The sequence below is a fragment of the Struthio camelus genome, chromosome 4, assembly GCF_040807025.1.
Source record: "Struthio camelus isolate bStrCam1 chromosome 4, bStrCam1.hap1, whole genome shotgun sequence".
Taxonomy (NCBI): domain Eukaryota; kingdom Metazoa; phylum Chordata; class Aves; order Struthioniformes; family Struthionidae; genus Struthio; species Struthio camelus.
This window is the reverse complement of record NC_090945.1, coordinates 53,648,245-53,672,214: the sequence shown is the minus strand read 5'-3', so window position 1 is coordinate 53,672,214 and position 23,970 is coordinate 53,648,245. Positions and strand designations below refer to the sequence as shown.

The window sequence follows — 23,970 nt, the reverse complement described above, 5'->3', positions numbered from 1 at the left end:
ACTTACTGCAGTTTTGAGATAGCGATTCTAGTTAAAAAGAGCGTTTCAGGCAGCCTTTCGTGAAGTGTCAGTTTGGTTCAGTGTTTCAAAGTTATTTCAGTTTAGAATTGAAGACAGTTTGTGTTTCTTCTAGGCAAAAAATGGTCTCCAGGTGGATGTTTGTTCATCTGCTGAAGATGTCGATGAGGACAAAGTATGTTTATGCTTCTTAACTGTCTTTACTCCTCAAATAATTTCATAGATCAGTTATTCTTACTGTTTTTTTTAATCATATAAGTCTGGTACCTGTAAGCAGCCTATTTCTTAGCATTTATAAATTTTTGTTGTTGTTTATTCCTGTTAACACTGGAAAGCCATTCCCAGTGAAAAGACTGAGTTTACATTTCTTGTGAAACATAGGTCATTATTTTTCAAGAAGCACATTCAGATCAGCAAAGATAGTATTGAATTAAAGACACTCTTCTACTTATTGTTGATGACCTGAATGTGGAATGAGCTTTCCTTTAGGAGTGACAAATTAAAAATCTAAAAAGGACAAAGTTTATGTTGAACGTTGAGTAACCGGAGTGGAATACTTGTTTGTTCTGAAGATGTTTATTATTGAGTTTGCTCTCAGGTCATGCTCTGTGTTCTCAGCTCAAAGCCCTGAGAATGTAGTGAATGCATAAGGACAGTATGTTTTGTAATAAAAAGAGCTTGTGCTTAACTACTTTTAGCTGTGAATATTTTATTTTTTTAATATTATAAAATAAGTTCTTTTTAAAGAGAAGGCAGATGTTTTGAGTTGGGACACTTGGCAGTTGAGGTGTGGAGCATCAAAGACTCTGTGTTCTGAACGTTAGATGTTAGGGACTAAAATATCTTCTTTTTCTCTTTAAGTTGATTTTGAAAGTTGCTGAAATACCACTGTGTTCAAGGGGAGGGGCAGTGTTTAAAGAGGTGCATTTTTTTGTTGTTCAGCTTTCTCCAGCCAAGGAAAAGCTACAGCTGGTGTTCTGATTAGAATGTTGAATGCTTTCCTAAATGGACGTAGGACTAGAGTCAGTGCTTTCTTCTAGGGCCTCTGTCACTCTGCTTTGGAGGGAAAGGAAGTGCAAATCTGTATTTCACTTGTTAACGTTTCTTTAATATGGAAGAGTCCTGCAAGAAGATTTGGAGCTAAACTCAGGACTTTACTTGGGGTTCATACTGACTGAGCAGAATTTTCTCACTCCATGTGTTTAGCAAATCAGTCAGAGAAACTGCTGAGTAGCTATTGCCAAAGAAATTACAAGAAGTAGATGGGAATGTTCCTAGTCTGTATCAGAGGTCATTTAGGAGTGGCAGTAAAGTCACCGGAAGGTAATAATACAAGTGCTTCTTTCTTCCTCTTCATGATGAAGAAGTTTTAACTTATTTAAAGAAAGAAGTTTTAAAGCTAGCATGCTGATGCTAGCTTTACATAATGCAAACCTTTTCAGATAAAGAAATACTCATTTATGATGTACTTGATAGTTGTATCTGAACAATGCATGATCTCTGATAGTTGGTTCTGATGCTCTGTCTTAGGATTAGCTTTGTAGTGTTCCTTTAGTGGCCTTATGTCTGTCTTAAACGTGAGTTGCTAGTATTTAGACGACTTATGTTTGAGAAACAAAGGTGACTCTTTGAGGCAGGAGTCAACTTAATCTTTAGAAAAACAAACATGAACTTGCATGGTGTTCCTTGTTTTCCTAGGACAGGGATGAGACTGAAACTGTTAAACCAGCACAGGACTCAGAAATGTATGATGGTAATGAAGTTCCTGAGAGTATTAGATCTGATGCTTCTGATCAAGAGGAAGATGAGGAAAGTGAAAGAGGTCTGGTGTCAATAAGTAAGTTTTTTCTAGCTCATTATTTAATGCTTTCACTGTAATTTTGACCAACTAATTTTATAACAGAACTTTTTTGAAGTACAGCTGTGTAATACCTTCTCACAAATTTTCCAGTTGATTCTTTGCCAGTGAAAAATTATGTCTTTTAACTTTTCTAATGAAACTGATTTCCAGTAATGTATTTACTAGCCTCTTGTTAAGGTTTACACATTCCAGTTAGAGGAGCTTTTGCTTTTTAATCAGTAGATCTGTAGAAAATTATGTTCAGATCAGATTCATGGTTTATTAGTTACATACAGGCTCAGCTAAATTAGGTTTCTCATGCTTTGAACTGACTGATGTGAAAGCTACTGAGATTTGCGCAGTTCTTAAGTTAAATGTTGATCTTTGCTTTTACCTGGGCTTACATACTTTAAATAACTATTTTTGTCCTATTTGTCCTATTTAGTTTTTCTTATATTTACATTCTTCACACAGACTTGTTTAAACAACTTAGCTATTTCACACCACTGCACTGGTGTTTGACAGTAATTTGGTTCATATGCAGAAAAGGATCTTTGAAAGTAAGTCATCACCATCTCCATTTCAGTTCTGAAGTAAGCTGTAACTGATCATTGCCGTAACTTCTCAGATACACTTTCTTCCAAAAGGGATTTGTTTGAGTTTTGCAGCCTGACTTTTATTCTGTCAGATGCCTGAGCTAAGAGTTACACCAATAGGTAAATCTAATCTGAAGTTTTGTTTTTTTTTTTTTTCTTTTACACTGATTTACTTCAGGTTTATCAAAAGCAGAAACGCAGCCTCTGACAAATTATGGAAGCGGAGAAGATGAGAATGAAGAAGAAGAGATAGAATTTGAAGAAGGACCTGTTGATGTGCAGACATCGCTACAAGCTAGTAGTGAAACTACAACTGAAAATCAGCAGGTGTCACAAAAGTTTAAAACAAAAAGGGAGGGGGGGGGAGAAGAAAAACAAGCCAGTACATAATTTTACATAACTTACCTTTTAGTGCAACAAGAAAAACTGCGATTGTATATACTAATATTTGTCTGTTTTCATACTAACAAAAATACAGGATGGATAACGAGTAATTATGTGAAAGCAGTAGCTGCTACAAATTTCTTCTGTTCATTCCTCACCTGAATTTATTATTGGTGTAGTTAATGATGAAATGGACACACAAACAATTGTAGTCTAACAGCAACATGAGTTTATTTTTTTTTTAGAAACTTTCTGATATAACCTCTGTCTGTAAAGTTGAAAGAGAAACTTGAGAGGACAAAGCTAAATAGAGAATGACAGATACTTAAGAAAAACTTTCTTGGAGGTTTACTTGCACCATTTTTTTTTTTTCCTAAAAAATCCACTAAATCTGCTATCGGAGAGGGAAGAGGTTAAAAAGCTGCAGCAGAAAGATGATAAACTTTCAAAAAAGCATAAAATCGTAAACTGTTAACTGGTTCTTTCTTTGTGCCTCTTGATAGGAAATTCTAATTGGACTTTCCTTTGTTGAAGCCACTGACTCATGTATATTAAAAAAGACAAATCAAAGTCATGCTGGAATATGGAATACAAAACACATTTTTCTGGAACTGTGGTGAAATGTTATTGATTGTTGTTGTCACTTCATTATTAGTTTCCTGAGAAACTCTTGGATATGTATGACGTGGTCCTGGAGACTTATTTACTGGAGAGCAGAGAATTAACAGGATTGATTTCAGGAATGTTTTGAAATCCTGGTTTGCTCAAAAGTTATTAGCCGTAACTGGAATATTTCAGGCTTTAAAGAATAAAGCAATAGATTTTTTTTTTTTTTCCAGTGGGATCAAAGAGTTTACCAAGGAACTACTAGAATGAAAATGAAATTAGCGCTCAGATAAAACGCAAAGATCATTATTAATAATTTCTTAAAACTGGGGATAACCAGCTGATGAATAAATATTAGAACTTGTTAATTTTATTTCAAACTAATTAACAGGCAAAAGCATGGAACAAGTGTACAGTGTATTTCTGGCTACCATAGAAGAGTGAACTAGACAATGTGCTATGAAACTGATTAGTGGAGTTTGTTCTAACTGCTTTTCTCCTTCCCCAATAGACTTCTAACCAAGAATTGAATAAGACAAAAGACAGTTACATTTTGTCATCTGAACAAGAATCTGTTAAAGGTAAAACACAATTAAAATTTGTGCAGTACTTGAGAGATTAACCCTTCTTCATAAACTGACACACTGGAGAATTTTCTGGCACAGACTTTGTGATATATATAATGAATCAAACTTTCAACAGTTTACTTGACTGTTTTTTTTTCTTAAACTATCTTTATTTGATTTAATATATCTGTATTGATACAGACATAACAAACCTTTTGAAGAGAGCCTAAAATAATCTTACATATTTGATTCTTGACAGTATCATGAATGCCAGTTGTGATTGTTGCAGCTGTTTGCATGCAGTTGTAACTTGATAACTTATTTGAGGCTATTATAGTGTTTTGATGTTTGGATTTGTCCAGAATCTTTCTCCCACTGCTAGCTCTTGTTGGCAATTCAAATCACTTGATATTTTAAAGATGCAGTTGTATGAGTAATACTATGTTAAATCATGACTAATATCCAACCTGCCTTCCCATTGGAAAGTTGATGGGTTAACATAGGAATTTACTCTGTAAAAACTGGGCATTTGTATAAAAGTTATAACTCTTATACAAAAGATTAAGAACTGAGAAGTCATTTTCTGTCAAAAGTCAAATGCCTCCTTGTCCTTTGTTTATCAGTTGCAAACACTGGTTTTGTTCTTCGTTCCCTTTTCACAGATTAAAAGCACTGTCTGTTGAGTAGATTGTGTTGCCATGGGAACACGGCAACATGTTAAGGAGTTTATTGTTCTGTATTATCTCCGTATACTGAAGATGAATATTTAACACTAGACTGTAAAATTCTGGAAGCTTGGCTTTTTGTTTTTGTTTTTAAGCTATATCAAATCAGACATTTAATCAGATATTGTCTTATGATTATTACTGATACTTTACAAGTCTATGGAACTCTTTCTGCAAGCAAGTGATGTTTTATTTCTATCAGCTATTTTGATCTGAGAGACTTTCACTACTCTGAATTTACTTTCATTGCTGATTTGCAGCTTTGAATCATAACCTAGATTATTTTTACAAATTAGGCTCAGAATCTTTTATTATCCCTACCTAATTAAAATGTAACTTTGTGATTTTAGGTGAACAAAATGTGGCTACTGTTTTACCTCATTACCTCAATGTCTTGGAGAATACACCACCTTTAACAGTCAATACCCCCGAGTCCTTTATAACCAATATGAAAACCGAAGAATCAAACTCATCCTTGCAAGTGAACGAAACTCAAACGCTGGATTCAGCATGTGTAGGAAGCAAATCATCTACTGGAAGTTCTGAAAGCTCCATGGCTGGCAGCCCTGATACAGAGTCACCGGTGTTAGTGAATGAATATGTGCGTATATTTCAGTTAAGATGCATCTGAGAGAAATCAGGGATTTTGTTCTATATCAGTGTTATGTCTAGTTTCCAGATTTGCTCAGTTTTCATGTACTAACTTGATATGCACATTGTTTTTCAATGTACTTATTTAATGGTCAAAAAATCTGATTTTGGAGTGGAAAATAAACCAAAGTAGTGCCATTTTCTTATATCACTAATTTTATTAACAGGAGGCTGGTTCTGGAAATGTAAGTCAAAAATCTGATGAAGATGACTTTGTGAAAGTTGAAGACTTGCCCCTTAAACTTACGGTGTATTCAGAGGTATTTTGCTTGTTGTTTGTGGGGTGGTTAATTAGAAGTGCACACTATAAATGTCTTAGTTATATAGACAATTTAAGAATTACCCAGAATTCTGAGTTTGTTTTTTATCTATTTACAAAGGCAGATCTAATGAAGAAAATGGCAACAGAGGCCCAAACTGGCAGTTTGTGTGATGAATTACTGGATGGTGGTAGAGCTCAAGATCAAGAATTAGTAGGAGATGCCCAAACTCTGAAAGAACCTGGTAAAGATTATTTTATTTTCTAAATCATGCATACCCATTGGGAAAATATCCTAAGATGGCTTAGAATGTAAATATCTTATTATCACTGTCTAAAGTAAGAAATGATAGTGATGCTGAAAGAGTACTCTTTATCATGCATTAGAAAATGATGTATTGATATGAAGGGATTTTGCTCTTTGCATCCCTTCTGGTTATTTTTGTTAGACGATTCTGTGACTAATAAATGAAAGTTGTAAAAAAAATGAGCATATTCTAAGTGTATGGTATAACTTAGTGGCTATGAAACTTATAATGGAGTAGTATCTTCATTTTTTGTTACAAAAGCTTGGATTTAATAATACTACAAACTTCAGTTGCTAGTATCTGACTGATTTTAATAATGTTTCAGGTAACTTGCTGACACGCTGCTCAGTGTTTAATAGAAAGAATGTCAAGAGACTTTTCAGAACAGTAATATAGGTCAATGAAGAACATTTATTTTCATGTAATGTTGATATTGTGACATGTTGCAGCATTGGAGGCTTCTGTTGTCCTGTTAGGCAGAGAGAGCTCCCTAGTGGAGTGGTATAGCAAGAATGTGTATAAATGCAGGAACTGAGTATTCTGACAGTAGAAGTTACTACTACTGTTAGCATAGCTATGCCAACTCCCAAAGCAATGTAAGCTGACAAAAACACTCTTTTCATTATGTAGATGGAGTGATACCAGAGGATTATTTTTAGAGTAGAGTATGAGGGAACATGTGTCTTTCCCTCTGTTTCCTTCCTCCCCGTCACCGTTCTGCTTGTCATAGCTATGCTAGCAGAAATCTGACTGGTGAATACTGATGCAGATGCCTGGTGGGAACAGTCTGCCTAAGAATACCATGCCATGCAGAATCTTAAAATGAAATGTTCTTATCTGTGCCCATGGAGTGGCTGTGCCTGTTGAAGTAAGCCATGGCTCAAAATACTTGTGAAAGAAACGTGAGGATGAAAGATCTCAACAAAGTGTTTTCAGGGATGCTTATAAACGGTTGGAATGGGGTCAAGAGCTGTACAAGATGCCTTGTGGCTGCTAGACAATAATGAGTATACTCTTATTTTACAGAAACTGCTGGAGCTCAAAGTGCATGAGAAAAGTCCGCAGATAACTGCGTCTATATACTCAGTGTATACAAATGCATATAGATGATCAGCACTAATTTACCAGAATTCTGAATGTGTATAAAAGTGTAAATTAGTTTTTGATACACTGCCTCTTAGGATAGGTATGCTAACTTCTGCCTGTGGCAGTTTAAAAGCTGGAACTGAGTCCTCTCCTATTCAGTTTCGCTGCACTGTTCTTCTGTCTTAATCTTTTTTTTATTTTTTATTGTGACTTGTTTAGTAATTTTAAAATTGTTCAAAATTGTAGTTTTAAATAAAGTTTGGACTTGTCTGTAAATTTGTCTTTTGAAAAATGTTTCTCTGGCTTACAGAACAGTATACAGCACTTATTGTTGGGAGTTCAGTCACTTTAGCTTTGCATTTCAGCACCTTTTTTTAGTGTTTAGCTGTTTGATAATCCAGTTCAAAGAAATACTATTAATTTTGTCAGGAAAAAAAAAAGATTTTCCACTAAGCTTCTTCATCTTTTACAAGTACAGCCTGTACACATAGTATATACCTACACATTGCCTGATAGCATAAGCATTACTGGCATGTAAAAAATATTGCTGTTCATTGCCTGTGGAGTTTCACTCAGATAAATGTGCTGATAGAAATGCAGTAAATTACCTTTCTTGTAGATGACTTTAGAAACCATACCTATTTTTCTGCATTTCTTTTATACTGAAAAAGCATAAACCTATCTTAAAATTTTACTGTCTTTTCACATGTAACACTGAAAATTGCTGCAAATGAAAAACTGGAATTTGCTCCCAACGTATCTGACTTTGTGAAGGGTTTTCATGTAGAAAGGAAGAAATATTGGAAAATATTATTAAAGTTATTGTTTAACAAAGTCAAACAAAGCTGGTTAAAGTCAGCACCTAAAGAACTCGCAGCAAAGGCTTAACTATGGTTGTAGAAGATTAAGAAACTTGAAATAAATAGAACTAACTTTTTTCTTCACTTCTTTTGCAACTCTGATCCAAGCAAGAATACAAATGTTAACAGTAGGTCATAGAATTGAGCTATACATTGTAGCAGATACACTGAATAAACTATTTAAAGTCCACTTTATAGGAAAACAAGGCTTTTTTTTTTTTTTTTTAAGTAGTTTAAAGTAAAAAGCTGTGATCTTATAGTCAGAATTGTTTTCCTTTTGGGATAGTGTGCTAATATGGCTATGTGGTTTGAAAGAGTGATTAAGAAGGCCAGATATGCCTGAAGAAGCCCAAAGGATGAATAAAATGACAGTTTGATTATTGCTGTTTATTCACATGCTTTTGAAGTTGTGTGGTATAGTGTAGTTCAGAGAATTTCACTGTGATTTAAAAAAAAGAACTTTTATGAGGCTCTTGGAGTCTAACATGTAAATTGTGAAATGGCAGACTGGAGATGAGATATCTGATCATAAGGGCAAATCTATAGCAAAAGGTATAAAGATGAATTAGTTGTCATTCAGGTTGTAAACTCATGATTTTCCTGCATGCAGAAAAAACAGTTTTGAGGGCAAAGAACATATAATTGGACAAAGGCAAACCTGTGAAGATGATGGAAACAATGCTTTTAATCACTAATTTGGCACAAGAATCATTCAGTAAACCCAAAGCAGAACATGAAGCAGAACAACAAGCTATTGAATTTGTGTATACTCAAAACAGAAACCTAGTTTATATGGGAAATCCTTAAACTGTAAGAAATAGTAGGACAAAATGTTACCTTGCAAGAGTTCAGTAAGGGTTGGTGCGCGTGAATGATGAGTTGTAACAATTTTTATCTGCCTATGGTGAACATCCTTGCTTTGGCACCATCTACCTTCTGACTCACCAAAAACCGACTGCGTTTCAGCAGTGGGCAGCTGGATGCTGTAAGATTATGAACATTTACTGAGCCAAAGGGGTAGTGCTGGTTTACTTTGACATGTGAGTAGATTACATGGTTGAAGAAATGTGCATAAATCCATTATAACTTTGGGGAATGAAAAATGTGTGACACTAATATTTAGCTGTGTTAGCAGATCGTATGAAAATGCTATAACATGATCTTGAGGCAAAACATTATTCCCAAGGACCAGTTGTTAGTGGGAATAACGGTTAGGTGTCAAAACCAGGAAGGGCTAGCCAGACCTAATGAAGGATTAACTGAGCGTTGTTTGAAAAATGACCAGGTATGCAGTTCAGAAAAAGGATGTTCATTCTTGATGCATTCAAACACTAGCAGTGAAAAATACAGAGAAATACCAGCATGCTATCAGAGAAGAGAGAAATGAACACACATCTTGCCACAGCAGCAGGAATGATATCACAACTGCAGGTGTTAGATGAAACAAGCCTTTCATAGAGCAGTCTTTTCTACTCGGAAATTGCTCTTGCTGTAACCTCTTCAGGGTGAATAAAGCCACCTGATGTAACACAACACATAGGTCCAGAAGCTGCAACTAAAATGTTTAAGAAATGCTATGTTTCAAATACCATGGATGGAACTGAAGAATTGTTTACAGTTGAAGATGCTGAGAACAGTAAAGATGCTAAAAGTGATGAAGTTGAAGGTAAAGAGAGTGACAGGTGTAGAAGTTAAGAGATAAGGGGAAGAACAGGCAACAGTAATCAAGTAGGCTAACCAGACAAATCATTAATGAAAAGTTTATATATATATATATATATATTTTTTTTTTTTTTTTTTTTTTACTGATTACAGGTTATGGAAGGAACTGTTTGTATATGACTTGTGGGATAGTGGGGGTAAGTCTTCCTTCTGGTTTATGATTGTCTGCTCTGTGAGCTGCTATTATTTAAGCAAATCTGAGTTTAAAAAGGTCTCCTTGAAATAGTAAATAGTTTTGGAAGTCTAAAACATCACATAAAGATTTCTATACAAAACTGGCCTACAGCTATTTATCTACTTGGTTTTTGTTAATAAGTAAGTTAGTTCTTCATTTGGACAACTTCCTACTCACGTCACCGTTCAACTCACTAGTGTAGTAATACATGGGCCACACTTTTAAGATAGCCCCAACATTTAATAAGTAGCAAGAGGCAGGCATAGTGAATGTTGATTCTCCTATTCATATCTTCAAACAAACAGGCTTAAGAAACTTACCTACTTTTCACGAAAACTTTTCCATAGGGAAATAATACTCTGTGGCAAGACTGTATTTTCTGACATTCATTTCAGCTCTCTGACAGTAAATATCTGCTTAAAGTGATCTCTTTGTGCAGATCCATTTGCCATTGTTATTTCTTTGGTCATATTTTGCGTGCTATTATTTCATTAGTCCATGTTCAATAGTAGATTAGCTATGGAAGTTATGCTACGTATGTTATATTCTTATGCCAGCCCTATTCCTGTATAGTTCAGTTCAAATCTTAAAGCTACCCTGGCTATAACTAGAATGTTTTCAGTGGTGGTAGGATTTTGCTTAAAATGATTACTGGAGACAATATGACTAAAAATCACTCACCAAATATATACCACTATAGGCAAATGTCTATGAAGTTGGCTTAATACTTGAGCTCATTTGATGTGAGAGGCAAGGTCATAAGCATGGTTTTGTGCCTGCTAAATTGCTTGCTTTCTAACCTGGCTGGTCCAGAGTGAGAAGTATGCTGTCCAATATGAGCATACTGAAGCAGCTGCAGTTACCTGTTTGAGTAACTAAATAGTTGTACAAAAAAGATCTTATACATCAACATCTGCTCTGCAGCCTTCTATACTAGGAAGAAGAAAAGTAAACAAAGTAGGAACAGATACTTTTCTGAAACCATTCAAGAGTCAATTTTATGTGCACAGTTCAGTTCATCACTTTAACAGTTGTGTGCAGAATACTCAAAAGAATTTGGATAATGAATTTCTAGGGCAAAAATTAAGCTAAAGCTGATACTCTATAGCTAACAATTTTATTAACAACTCTTCTTTTAGAGGGAAATTCATGTATCACACCTCTGTTTTCTGGTTAGTCATTCACTATACAGTACTAAATGCATTTGGATTCACTCGGTGCCAATTATATTAGGAGTAAACTCATTTATGTTACCAGAAGAAACTGCTTCTTCTGGAAGGAAGGTGGAATAGTCGATTTCTTAAAAAGGGATTGTGACATTGCTTTAGAATCTTCATGTTGTTGGTTTCTTTGATCCCATTACAGTCATGGGATGAATCATGCCTCAAAACTGATTACGGCATTCGCACTAAACCTAAGCATTAAGACAATAGAAAGCCCACAGGAACTTTGGGTTGCTTTGGCTGCAGTGCTAGTATTTTGAACTGGAGTTACCTGTAGCAGGTAAAACTCAGTTTTGCTGTCCTGCATAACAGCAAGAAATACAAACAAATTAATCCTTCACTGATAATTTTTTGAAGAACAGAAGACAAAACCAGTTTGACTGTTTAACTCATCTCAAAAGGAAATGTCACCCGTCCTATACAAGTTTGCATATTCAGTGTAATAGTATTTATTCAAAGACAGACTGGAACATTTCTTGCCCTACTTTTATGTAAGCCTCTCTCTCCTCATTTGTCATGAGACACACAAGCTCTGGATTTTCATTAACTTCACTATAGGAGTGAGGCTGGCCAGCTACCAATAAAATGGGATCTAGTGTTTCCTGTTCCTCTTGTTCAAAGTTGCTGCCAGCTACTTTCATTACTTCAGATCTTGAATGCTTGGCATCTTCCTCAGATTCACTAGTGTCACTTTCCGATTCAGGTAGCTTGCTTTTGGCAAGGGGAGCACGCTCTGTGCCAGAAGATGGCTTAGATTCATGGATCAGTAGAGTCTTGATGATTTCACTATCAGTGACAGTTTCTTTACAGCTTTCTTCAATTTCTTCAGAAGGATGTACTCCTAATACACAATATCAAATGTTAGAGGGATTGATAGTAACCACATGACTATGGCAACCACAGCTATCCTCCATAACACAAATAAGAGGATTTTTCTACTCTATTGTCTTGTTTACCCACACTTTAGAATTCTCTTGAAAAATGCCTGCATTCAAGAATTTTACAACAACATATGTGTTGTTTTAAATACACTGTCAGAACCAGAACTTTTCAGAACATAATGCCTAAACTGTGGCTTTAGGAATACTACCTAGTATACCTACTATTATACTAGTCTAAAGGCTAGTTTTCAGAAACACTAAGGTTTGACAGTCACTAGTGCAGCACTGAAGAGTAACTGTGTATTAGGAAACTTACATTGAGATGCAGTTGCCTCTAAAACTTACCAACAGTATTGCTGGTGGCTGCTGCTGCTCCTTCCACAGTACTCTGTGACATCCAAACAGGTTGTTCTTTAGTTACTTTTTCTCTTATTTTCTTCTTCGCCTCAGAGTCTTGGACATCAATAACTAAATTTTGGGTGTACATATTGCCAAAAGAGGAACTTTTGTTGGCCCATTTTTCAGGTCGAGTGCTAGATTCCAGCACACTTGAACATGCCTTATGATCAAAGCTGAAAGAAATGTTACCCATTTTGGAGAGATTAATTATAAGCCTCAGTCAAAAAAAACACCCCAAAGAAAAAGGTGTTTGGTCAGCTGCTTAACTTTAACAAGTTCTCCATATTAAAACAGTTTTCACTCTCTCCATTATCACAGAGATGAGTGATTCTGAACCATTAGCTGTTGCGCATTCTCTTCAGTAGTGCATCCCTGGGTAAAGCATACTGATAGAGTAACATCATTTTCTTACAGAAAAGCCTGTAAACAATATTAGCCAAAGCAGCAGAAGTCTGGAGAACTGCATACTCCTTAAAACAAAACAGGTAGCAAAAATTAAATCATAAATGCAAACTAGTGGTTTAAAATGCCATAATACAAGCATCTTCATTAAGCAGCTTGCAACTTTTACATTAGACAGTACAGAACAAAGCAAAACAGAAAGGGGGCTGTAAATCAGGTGTTTGGCAAATATTTTATAACTGGGAAGTTTTGTGGGGTGGGAGTTGTACTGATCAGGAGTTCTAGAGTTGCATTCATACCCTTCTGATAGTTCTGGGATTTCTGTAGGTTGAGGCTCCAGCAAGTCATATGGCAAAACAATATCTTCAGTCTCACGCAATAGCAGAAAGATAGGTTCAATCTGCTCATTGAATCTTGCTAGCAAGGTTCGAGCATCTCGTTTGGGAAGTGCTGAGGCATCCTCCTCTACTTCAGTGTTGCAGTAAGTGCAGCGGAAAGTCTCTGCAACGTTACCCAAATTGGAAATTCCCATGTAAGGGAAGGAAAAGCTTAGCAATAACTTGTCAAGAAACCCACAGCCTGGACAATTATTAACAAGTTCTAACTGACTTCTCTAGACTCAATATCCATTTGTTCATTTCATTCAAAGGAACTCATGTTAATTAAAGGCAAGCATAAGAAAAGAGAAGACATTGCAAGCATAGATAGCATCTGCTAATGATTCTTTCGAAGTTCAAAAAGACTCTTAGAGTCAAAGCCTAGAGTAAAGCCTACATTTATGTCTCAAGGGAAGAGTTTTAAAGCATGTATTTTACTAGAAAAAAAATCAGTTATTCTAATAAAATATAAAGGGATGGTTTTGCTGACTGATAGTTCAATAGCTCCACCTTGCAATTGCAAGATGATCATATAAAGCATTGCTCATTCTTCCTGGCTCTGGCATCCTTTCCAGATACCATGACCCAGATGTTAACACAGTAGCTGCACTTACATATTGCAGTAATGTATGATGCCATTTTAACTCATTTTGATACCATACTCTAGTTACTTCAGTCTTTGAGAAGAACTCTTGAGTTTGATGTCACCTCTGCTATGGATTTGTTGTGTGGCCTTTGGAGGTGTCAGAACTTCTGTGTTTCCAGATTAGTACAGGAGTGGCAGAAACCACTCCTCTGCTGCTGAGTTGCATTATTTTTATTGCAGTAGGTGGGTGCAGGGTTTAATTAAAGCTTCGTCATGTCTTTCATCACAAGAGTTGAAGATGCATATGGATTAAACAACAAATTCAAAACATGAGAGTAAAATGACTAGTGCATTCTCATTTCTATATGAGACTAGAACACACAGGAGTTGGTAAGTAATTTTATCCCAGGGTAAGTGGCTTGTTCATAGCAAAACTGAGGCCAGAATCTGAATCTCAACCCTGGCTCTTAAAATCCAAGTTATGCCTCCTCTTGCTCAGGGTTTTTTTTTTTTTTTTTAAACATACACAGCTTTTTCCTCTTACCCTCACCTCCCAGCTTCTTATCCTGGTTCATGCCCTTGTCCCACCAGCAAAGAGGTACATCTTAACAAACATGCTTTCATTGCAAAGTTTGCACAGGAACCACCTCCATGCTGTCAAAGTTATTCTTCAAGATAAGAGCAAGCGAGCAGTATAACCAAACATACCTGTAAATACATCAAACAGCTGGTTGACTTCCAGGTCTGTGTAAGTGCTGGAGCAAGATGGACATTTGAAAGAAGACCTGGTAGTTGAATCCCGCTCATCCGCTTCTATCTTCCGGCGTACATGATCCAGTTTGTATTTTACCACATCTACCAGCACCTTGTAATTGATGTAATAGTAATTGTGCCTTGTGCTCTTCCCATTAGGCCCCGTTTCAACTCGCATACGCAACTTGACAAATTTGTCTGCTTTGAGTGTGTTGAGGACGGTACGCAATTGCTTACGTTCATACTTGAGCAACTGTAACAAGTCATCCTCTTTGACACAGGGGTAGCGGATCAATATATCAAGGGCCAGTGAGTACTCTATTCCATAGAAACCACGCACCATGTATTTGGCTAGACGCTTTAAGGCTGCTGGAACCTCAGTAATAATGTTTTCTTCCATCAGCAGCTAAAACACTGTCAGAAAGAGAAGTATTAATACCACATACAAAATGGAGGCAGGCTGCGGTGAGTCTCTCAGAGCTCACAGGCTTATATGAAGCAACTCATTTACTTTGCTGCTCTTCTGTAATAATCCTCACTGAACAGATTAATATAAAATCCTTAATTTGCACCTGGGAAATGAGGTAGAGCATGCAGATGTCAAAGGTTACCTGATCTTCAGGTGTAATGATTATACCTGAAACGTTGAAGGCCTCTTGTGTAAAGACTCACAGAGAGCATCGAGGAAGATTGGGTTAGGACAAGTTCATAATCTTCGTCTTTTACAGGAGGCAGTGTAGTTAACTTTCATGTTGAGGTCTACCCAAATTAGGTCTTTTTCTTTCACAACCAGCCAAGTAAACACACACTACATTACAGCGCAAGGACAAAAATGAAGCACAAAATCCCTAGGTTAATGCACCAACACTGAAGTAGAGGAGACTTTAGCCACAAAAGGTACTTGAGCACCTCTTAGTTTGCTATTTGGGTTTTTCTAACTGTCAGAGCACAGGATACTGCATCTTGTCTGACATTGTCCTTGTGCAGCACAGTATGGGTGGGGCTGAGCCTGCTTGTTCCACCACACAATCTCCAGGAAACATATGTAGCAGAACTTTTTGCTCTGTTACCCTTCTACCCTGTAGAAATAGGGCCTTTGACACTAATCAGTTTCTAAGCCTATTAAAGTAGAATAATTACATTCTGGTTAATTGAACTGTCATTACCATTCCCTATTCGTAAGGAGTGGAAGGAAAAGAAATAATTTCTTAGATAAGTTTCAATTAAGCTGCATCCTAATTCACTTGCTTGAGACATGTTAACACCCTGCAGTAATATTTGACACAGCAGGCTCTAGCCAGATTGCTTTGCAGTGTGCCATGCAATGTTAGGGATAAGTGCAGCCCAGCAGTGATGGTGATGCCCCCAGATGAGAAGGTGCGTGGTAGGGGGAAGGCATTTTATGGCACAGTTGCACTGCCATCACTGGCATTGGCATCCATTGCTGAGGGGCACCTTGCACAAGCCCTGCCACTTGTGGGTTGTGGCTACATGAGGCTTCCAGGTGACCTTCAAGAGAAGTCCCAGTTAAAATAAACAAAAGCATTCTGCAGCAGCACAGTAGTTCAGCTGTAAGTACACTTGCACCTGACAGGGGAAGCACTATCTTTTCACTACCTAAATACTACTGTAAGCCTGCTGGTCTGCAGCTAAAGACAGCTATTAGCTTAATTAATTAATAGCACCATATTGACAATTGGGGGAGATTTTTGGCAGGGCCTAAGGGAAGGAAATTGTGCCCCCTTTGATGGGAGAGGGGCTGGGTGTTCTGCATGCTCTGCTAATCCTGGCAGAGAGCTGAAGTCAAGGAAGAGCAGCAAGCACTGAACAAGGACTTGCCGAACACTTGTTCATTCCAGGCAGAAGCTGTGGCTGGCCTTGCTCTTGGAACAGCCTCACCTGCAGTAGGAGCAGAGCCCTGGCACAGAGAAATCCAATCCTAGATTTCCCACAGGTGCAGGAGCACTGGAACAGGCTACTGGCTGATACATTCTCTGGATGACTTCTTATCTCAGGCTTGTGTTAGGTACTTGCACCTCTAAAGCAAGCAGTACTTCTAAAGTACTCAGAAGTTTGGATTGCGCTGAAGTGCTTCCAAACACCTTGATGTTGAAAGCTTTTCTCAGGTCAGTCTTATAACCACGTAAACTAGTCAGCAAAAAGGAAGGGGGGGTGGGGGAACAGCACTCCCCAGGTAGTGTAAGTGCTGTGGATTTCTTTTCTTGAAATGGAAAAAAGCTTCCCACTCTTTCAGGATATATTCACAAGACCCACTGGCCATTTGCAGTGTGAATTTAGATATACAGCGATTTGACTGAATGTAGAGGAAATGGCTTTCTTTTACTAAGAACAGCCGAATTTACCCTGACTAAAATGCACGTATGGAAAACACAAACCCATCAAGAAGTGTTACTTTAAGTTACAAGGGAACATAGCATATGTATTCTATAGTAAAAACAATTTCAAACAGAAATAAGAAAAAAAGGGTTCTCTACAGCACTTCAGTATATCTGATGTTGCATTTCTCCAGTCCATTTTGTTAAGTCTCCCAATTTTATAATCACTGAGTCTGATCTGTAGCACTTTTGCAGTTCAGAAGAACTGCAGGTCTTTAAAAGCTGTTGTGTAGTTTTCAGTTCATGGATAGCAATTCTCCTTTAAGAGAATTATCAAGAGGAGGAAGAAGCAGCAGCAGCAGCTCCCTGCAGAGACAAAGTGGCTTTAAGCAGGAATCTGCTCCAGAGCTGAGTTTCCATTAAGGAGAAAGGTATTTTGCTACTCCTGTGAGTTTCTGTTTTTTGAATTAACAGTATTGACAAGATGTTTTACAAATCATGGTCCAGCTTCTATCTTTAGCTGCTTTTAGAGTATTTGTTTCTATTATAGTAGAAGCTATATTTTTAACATATTGGTATCTTTAAGATTTCTCTGCAGCTTAGGTGCAAGAGAGGCCCTTCAGTTTATAGTTAATAGGGAAGCCACTATAATGTTTGTTGAGGAAAAAGAATGCAGCCCTTCAACTTCTCCGTAAACAGGAGTGGGAACTACTTTTTGGACAGTCTCTCTGTTTTGGGAAGCCTACACAGAGTTGTTTGTCATGCTAGTAGTCAATTATCAAAAGAAGAATTTCAAGTTAACAGGCATCATCACATAGAGCAAGCTCTGCAAGGTTTTCTGGAATCAGCTGCTTAATTAACAACATCTTACTGGAGCTGCCTGAAAAGACAAACTAGGCACCTCACTATATTTTGATCAGCCCTTACACATTAAAAGCATTACAACAGAAATATTTATAAAAGTAGATGTTAAAATAACCATATCATTTGCAACTAAGTTAAAAACATTATTACCTCACTTTTATATGCAGAAAAACTTCAGGCTGATACTGTAGAAGAACCACTCCTTTCCTAAGAGCTTGAAGTAAATGCACAACAAGCTTAAGTATTTCCCAGCCTTTTCCTAGACCTATCTGTGATAAGCCCTAATTAACAACCAGCTGGAGAAAGAGAGTCCCCAAATCACCTTCATTAGCAACTGAATGAATTCAATCTTATAGATATATATTGCATCATAATAAAGCTACAAATCTTATTGCTCAGTAGAGTGCACCTAGAGCAGACAAGGATTGAAATTGTAAGTGACTGCAATAGTTGGTTAGTGTTTTCAATAGCATGACTTTAGAAAGCCAGAAGTATCAGCATTATTAACTTTTTGATTTAGTTTAGATGATAATTTACATAATTAGTGCTTAGAACTTCTTATAACCAAGCAAACCTGGAAACCTGAACATCTTGCAGGGAAGAAAATAAAATCAATAATGTCTTTACTAGTAATTTTTCCACTTCTGCTTGTTAATCTTTTTAGATGACTTAGGTCTTCAGAGGGCTGATAAAAACAATTTTTTGCTATATTTCTCTAGAATACGAATGCTATTATTTCCTTTTATAGATGAGGCATTTGAGTTTATAAGCAACGCTAAAATAAGCGTTTTAATAAAATGCAGAGCAGAGTATCAAAACCTCACTACACGAAGGGTAGTACCTCTGAGGAATACTCAATAGTCAGATTTTATTAGCTGTAGCAAGAATTTAGGACTCAAAATACTTCCAAGGTTCAGACGAGTAGGAGACTGCAGTTTAGAAACTGCAGGAACAGATGATTCTATAAAAATAGCAGATTTGAGGTTAGCTCTGCTTTTGCCTCTAATTTATGATAGCAGGGATCTGTTTCATGCCTTCTACTGAAGAAAATACTACGCTTTCTCACTCTCTTAAATAAGAAACTGGCTGGTGGTCACATACAACTGAGAAGTACAATTGGTATAGATGAATTACATACATTCAGCTGCAGATTTTAAATCTCCTTGTGAGTAAAAATAAGTAGACAGAGTTTATTTCGTATAGCGGTTTTTGAGTACACTCCTTTGTCATTGTGTTACACTACAACATGCAAAGGAGCAAGCCTACTTACTGGTACCTGTTGGTTTTAGTCTGTGGGAAATATTTACGATGAGTAATACCTGTGGATCTCCTTATGTGTTTTGAATAGGTAAAGTGTCATGTAACCTCAGAGCTGTCACTCATATGACGGTCCTGTGTGTGGGGATGTGGAAATACATGACAAGAAAACATGAAATAGCTTTCTAAATTAAGTGGTATGATGGTCTGGTTGTTAACACTGCTTCCTGTAACAGGAAATGGCACACGCTGGAGTAAGCTGTGGCTAATAACGGGGGCTGTTGGGAGAGGACAGTTAATGTGGGCATAGCGGAGGTTAATCTCGGCAGTGGAGGCACCGCTCATCCGGGTGCCTGCTTGGGTGGCCACCAGGAGACGATTCTGCGTGAGCTCACGCCGTGCTACCTGCAGGCTTAATCCTGCACGCTCAGCGCAGGAGTGAAAAGTGTAAGCAGAGAAAAATAAAGCGCAGTTTGAGCAGGCATTTCTGCCTGTGTGTAGCCCTGGCGCTGAGCGCTGTGGGAAAAGCGATTCTTGCTCCTGTGTTGTTGCAGTGTTGTGTAACAAAGATACCATTGAGAGCAGGAGCTTGAGATGGGGAAAGGTAAAGTAATTTACTGGCATAATTTCAAAACCATTTGGACGGCTGAAGGCTTTATCTGGAATGGCATCGACATTGCCCAGCACTTGCAAACTACTTGAGGAGAAGGAGGCAGGTAGTCAGCTGAGCAGTCCCAGATGGTAGAAACAAGTGAAGGGAGTCAGATCAGAGGCTGAATGAGAAAATAAATGGGTCACTGCTCTGGGAACCAACGGTATGATCAAAATCAGAGTAAATATGGTATGTTTTACCTGATTGTTGGCAGAGCAGAGGTTGGTGTAAACGGCCTCTTGAGAGGTTGTGAGCTGTCATAAACTGCTTTTTGTCCTCCCTTTGCCCAGCCCCTGCTGTTCTGCATTTCTCCTGAAAGGCACACAGAAGCTATATTCCACATTCTCCATACCAACTTATATCCACCTCTCCCTCAGTTTAAAAAACAATCTAGGCACTCTAAAAAGACAAAATGGCCAGGATTAAGGTTAAATGCCCATATATCACTTGCTCCTTTGTACAGAAGGGTTCTTGATCACATGGTCACATCTCTCTCCTTTTTCCCCTGGCTGTCCCTTTCACAAAGTCTCTGCCTCACTAACATGCAGGCTGTTAATTTTCATCACTGAGTACGTGGCACTGAGCCCAGCTTATTTTGTGAACCATCCGAACCTTGTGTTGAGATGATTCATTTCCTTCTCATTTTTCTGTGGTGTTCTACCTGTATTACCTAATTCTGTGATCCTCAAAGGCATGCTGGTATCCAACTAAATCAACTATGGGGGCTTTGGACCTGTATTTTCAGATTAGTTTACACCGTAGTCTTAACAATATCCAGAAAGAGAAAGGATATTACGCCTATTTTGCATATGAAGCTCTGAGGTACAGAACTGGAAACCAAGACTGATGGACAGTTCTGAGAGCCTGAACTGAGAGAGGCAAAAACTCAGATCTTAGTACTCTATCACTGCAGCATAGCTCCCTCAGCCCTGAATTCTGGTTGTGATTGGTACTTCCAAAGCATGACCATCGGGATCACAGACTGGGTCCTCACCAAACACCACAACCTGTTGTATTGCGTTTCTAGCACCGGCAGAAATAGGGAGGGAATTCAGTTCTCCCAGCTGGTACTTAACTGCCTGGTCTACAACACCCTCCTTTCTCTTGTAAAGCCTTATCTCATTTATTGCCCTGAAAACTGAAATAAAGCAGAAGACTTTCTCCTTTGTTATGCCATCCTCATTTATCACAAGAACACAGCCTGTCCTGTGCAGTGAATGAAACAAGGGATTTCTGTAAAAGGAAGTTTGGGATCATGCAGTGAGGCTGCACCCCACTGAAAAAGAAAGGGGAATGAGTGGTTGCCATGCTGGTACATTTGTCGACTTCTGGATGCTTAGCCTTAGGATTCACTTAATATAACTTACTTTATTTTTAAATCTAAAGAACGATTGTTTGGGATAATATCTTTTTAAATTTTAATATTCGTAGGGGTGTCAGTTTTACGTCTACTGTCTTCTAGCATATGAATAATTGAAAAATGTGTAACAACAGTTACTAGTCACACAGGAGGGGAGATGTGTTTTGGTTCGGGTTTGAGATGACAGCAACAAAATGCTGTTTCAGGTGTAATGGGGTCAAGAGAGGAATGTACTGTAGTCATGTGATCTTAACAGCCTGCCACTCTCTACTGTCTTTCTATGCTGTTTTACTCCCTTCTCCTCTGAAACTCTTCTTTTTTTGTTCTCCTCTCTCCAACCCATCTGCCTCTGTTACGTTCTCCCATCATCTGGTTCATAAAGACAGCAGACACCTTCTGGAGTTGGCTGTGGGTATTGTTAAGAGAATTGGTTTCCAGCTCTCGGCATATATATGCCAGAATGCAGATACAGCATTTGAGGAGCTAAGTTGATGTGAATTATAAGAAACTACTCAAGGTTTCATAAACAGAGGCTAAATTCACGTGGTGGGCGTAGCCTGAAAAAAAGCTATGCCTAATCCTGACAACTCCAGCTACTAGAACTAAATTTATAATTTAAAAAATGATGGCATTTCAGTACTTTGCCACAACAGAGTCTTTATAATCTCTTAATTGGTTTTACTATAGGTTAAGATTAATTTTTCTTTTTATCTTTCTCAAAGAAATGAACCATTTTCACTGAAATATTAAGAGGGAAAAGTCTAGGGATAACTTTTTTTCTATGCTGAGTATCTGCCTAACGCAGAAAGTTTAGTAAGGTTAAAAGAAAACTAAGACTATAGTAGCAGGAAATCATGAGCAAGCCTAATGACTGGAGTTAATTAAACATGTAATACCCAGCAGGCACAGCCTCCCTACTGAGATTCTTGTATTCCTTCTGCATAACCCTTGAGCTAGGAGAATGTACTTTGCAAAATAAATTAGACCAAGAGAAGTTGTCCCATATGCAATTAATATAATTCAGAGCTGATTCACTGTAGTACAGAAAATCAGTTTATGTTCTCAGTGAGTAAATTGCTCAATGTCAGTATGTAAAACAGACTAACCCCTTTATAAGTATTGTCCTCTCCTCTAAGTACAGAGTATGGGAGCAAGCTAAGCTACCAAAGACCTTAAAAATCTTCGATATTCAAAGTTATGACGCTCTCAGTCAGGCAGACTTACAGGAAACAACTGCGTGATCTACTTGCTTCTCGATCACAGTTTTCAGCCAGTTTGCATGTTGTGTTACTAGCCTGTTTAACAGTCAAAGGCAGCTTCCCACATAATGCATAAATATTCGGAGACTTTTTTTCCAAAGCAAATTGTGTTTCTGTGGTTTCTGCCTCTGCTTTGATTAAGTCTTATTCCTTCTGGCTAATCTTGTTCTACTGGTGCTAAGGTTGAGAGGTTTAGCTTCTTGGAGGAGCTTCGCTGTTGCTTCTCACCACCGCTTCTGGCCCTCCAAAATAGGAAGCTAGGACAGAGATCAGCTGATGATACCTGAACAAGCATAAGCAGGTTATTTGCCTACTGTTATCACTAAGGTGACATCCAAGGTTTTGAGAATGCTGGTTTTGAGAATGCTGTTTGGATTTTTTTTTTCCTCCTTTCACCGATAGCCCATAGAGCCAGCTGTGAGAAGATGGTGGTGTGCCCTGGGGAAGGAGTGTTTTGTTGTTAGCGCTGGTGCGTTCCTCGAGCTCTTTGCTGCTCCCCTAGTCCACCCTCCGCAGTGCCTGCTGTCTCCAACTCATGTATTCTATTTAATCTTACTGTTTTCCTTGCAGATAACTTCTGGGGCATCTGTAGGCATTGCTCTGGAACTTTGCTTCTAAGCAGCATTCAACTGTAATTGACTCTAATACAAGCTCACTCGTGTGTGTGTTTCAACACCAATACCTAGATTTTGGTAGAATCAAGTTCCTTTCCTGTGTTCTCCCTGTCCTCAATAGCTGCCAGCATTTTGCTTTTTGTAGGACATGCTGCTCTTTCTTCCTCTGAAATAGTACGGTCTTCACTGCACGGGCTTCTGAAGTTTTAGAGCTGTAGAAGTTTCTTGGCAACCCAACATTTTTGCATTCAAATGCTAGCGTCCAAACAAAGGCTTTGCCTTTCCTGTAATGCCTCGTTTGATCCAATACAGAATAAACTGGATTAATTCTTTGTATCTATATTAACAGTAAAAATTTGCTGGAAGCTAAAATATTGAGGCTGTCCTTCATAGAGCTAGACTCTGCAGTAATCAAAAAAAAAATATATATGTGTGTTTGTTCCAAGTGATGTAAACAACAGGCTGTTGCTCTCTGGTGAAAGAAATCTGGTGATTTTCAGGATGGAACGCGGAATGCTTTGTGAATCTTGCACTCTGTGAAGAAAATATATGCTTCTCACTAGATTTAAACAGAAGTAGAAAAATGGGTAAATACAACTAATGAATTCTAAGCGGAACCTTATTTAAAAGAAAAAAAAATGGTTGTTTACTAACATAGAGAAAAAACAGGCTTAAGAAACAGTCTGTCTCTAAATCAGACCAGATCTTCAATGTTTCTGAGGCACCTCAACTACACAAAGCGTGAGCATGAAGAAACACGTCCATTTTCTTTCTTTACGTCTTTCAGTATTTCTAAGGAGACTCTTAAATTATATCCCAAAGTTGCAAGTAGCTGTATTTCTCTCTTCCTGTGACACAGCCTTCACTTCCATTATAATGTCTAGGGCAACAGAAGCAGGGGAGATGCAGTAGGCTGACGCTAAAAATAGATTTCTGCATAGGTAACAACAGGAAATTAAACTTTTTCTCTGTTCTGAGAAAATCCTCAGAACAATTTCTTTCAGAGTTGACAGACGAAGGCAAAAACAATAATTGATTGCTCATGTTCCTCACTTTTTCGACATTAAAGCAGGCACAGGAAGACATGTTTCCTCCGCCCTCTTCAATATCTTTCTTTTAATCAATAGGAGACATACATATGCAGGCTCTGGATAAGCATCTGTGGATTTAGCTATGCTATTGCAATTGCAATGCATTTTCCAGAGTGTTAA

The 23,970-nt window shown here is 37.8% G+C and overlaps 2 protein-coding genes across 50 annotated transcripts in view; one reads left to right on the top strand and one right to left on the bottom strand.

Annotated features, from left to right (window-relative positions):
* The window catches only part of PCM1 (pericentriolar material 1), a 43,651-nt gene extending 36,336 nt beyond the window's left edge, over positions 1-7,315 (top strand). For 29 of the 48 annotated variants that reach the window (XM_068942755.1, XM_068942752.1, XM_068942742.1 and 26 more), the window contains 8 exons: positions 134-193; positions 1,717-1,855; positions 2,633-2,781; positions 3,956-4,025; positions 5,086-5,336; positions 5,554-5,646; positions 5,767-5,890; positions 6,980-7,315. In XM_068942755.1, coding sequence (XP_068798856.1) covers positions 134-193; positions 1,717-1,855; positions 2,633-2,781; positions 3,956-4,025; positions 5,086-5,336; positions 5,554-5,646; positions 5,767-5,890; positions 6,980-7,005 — 912 coding nt within the window. In that variant the 3' untranslated portion in view covers positions 7,006-7,315. The remainder of the gene's footprint in view (positions 1-133; positions 194-1,716; positions 1,856-2,632; positions 2,782-3,955; positions 4,026-5,085; positions 5,337-5,553; positions 5,647-5,766; positions 5,891-6,979) is intronic. The other 19 variants (XM_068942756.1, XM_068942759.1, XM_068942754.1 and 16 more) reach the window with 2 other exon arrangements.
* A 2,389-nt stretch (positions 7,316-9,704) lies between these two features.
* On the bottom strand, positions 9,705-22,124 carry LOC104138321 (general transcription factor IIE subunit 1). Of its 2 annotated transcripts, XM_009665859.2 has the most exons (6): positions 22,111-22,124; positions 19,727-19,838; positions 14,373-14,831; positions 13,001-13,202; positions 12,246-12,472; positions 9,705-11,860 (listed from the first exon to the last, which is right to left on the bottom strand). In XM_009665859.2, exons 3-6 carry the CDS (start codon positions 14,815-14,817, stop codon positions 11,469-11,471), a joined length of 1,266 nt encoding a protein of 421 aa, XP_009664154.1. In that variant the 5' UTR covers positions 14,818-14,831; positions 19,727-19,838; positions 22,111-22,124; the 3' UTR covers positions 9,705-11,468. The 2 variants fall into 2 exon arrangements, with proteins under 2 accessions (XP_009664154.1, XP_068798862.1); XM_068942761.1 differs by lacking the exons at positions 19,727-19,838; positions 22,111-22,124 and having other exon boundaries at positions 14,373-14,945.
* Between the last annotated feature and the right edge of the window lie 1,846 nt (positions 22,125-23,970).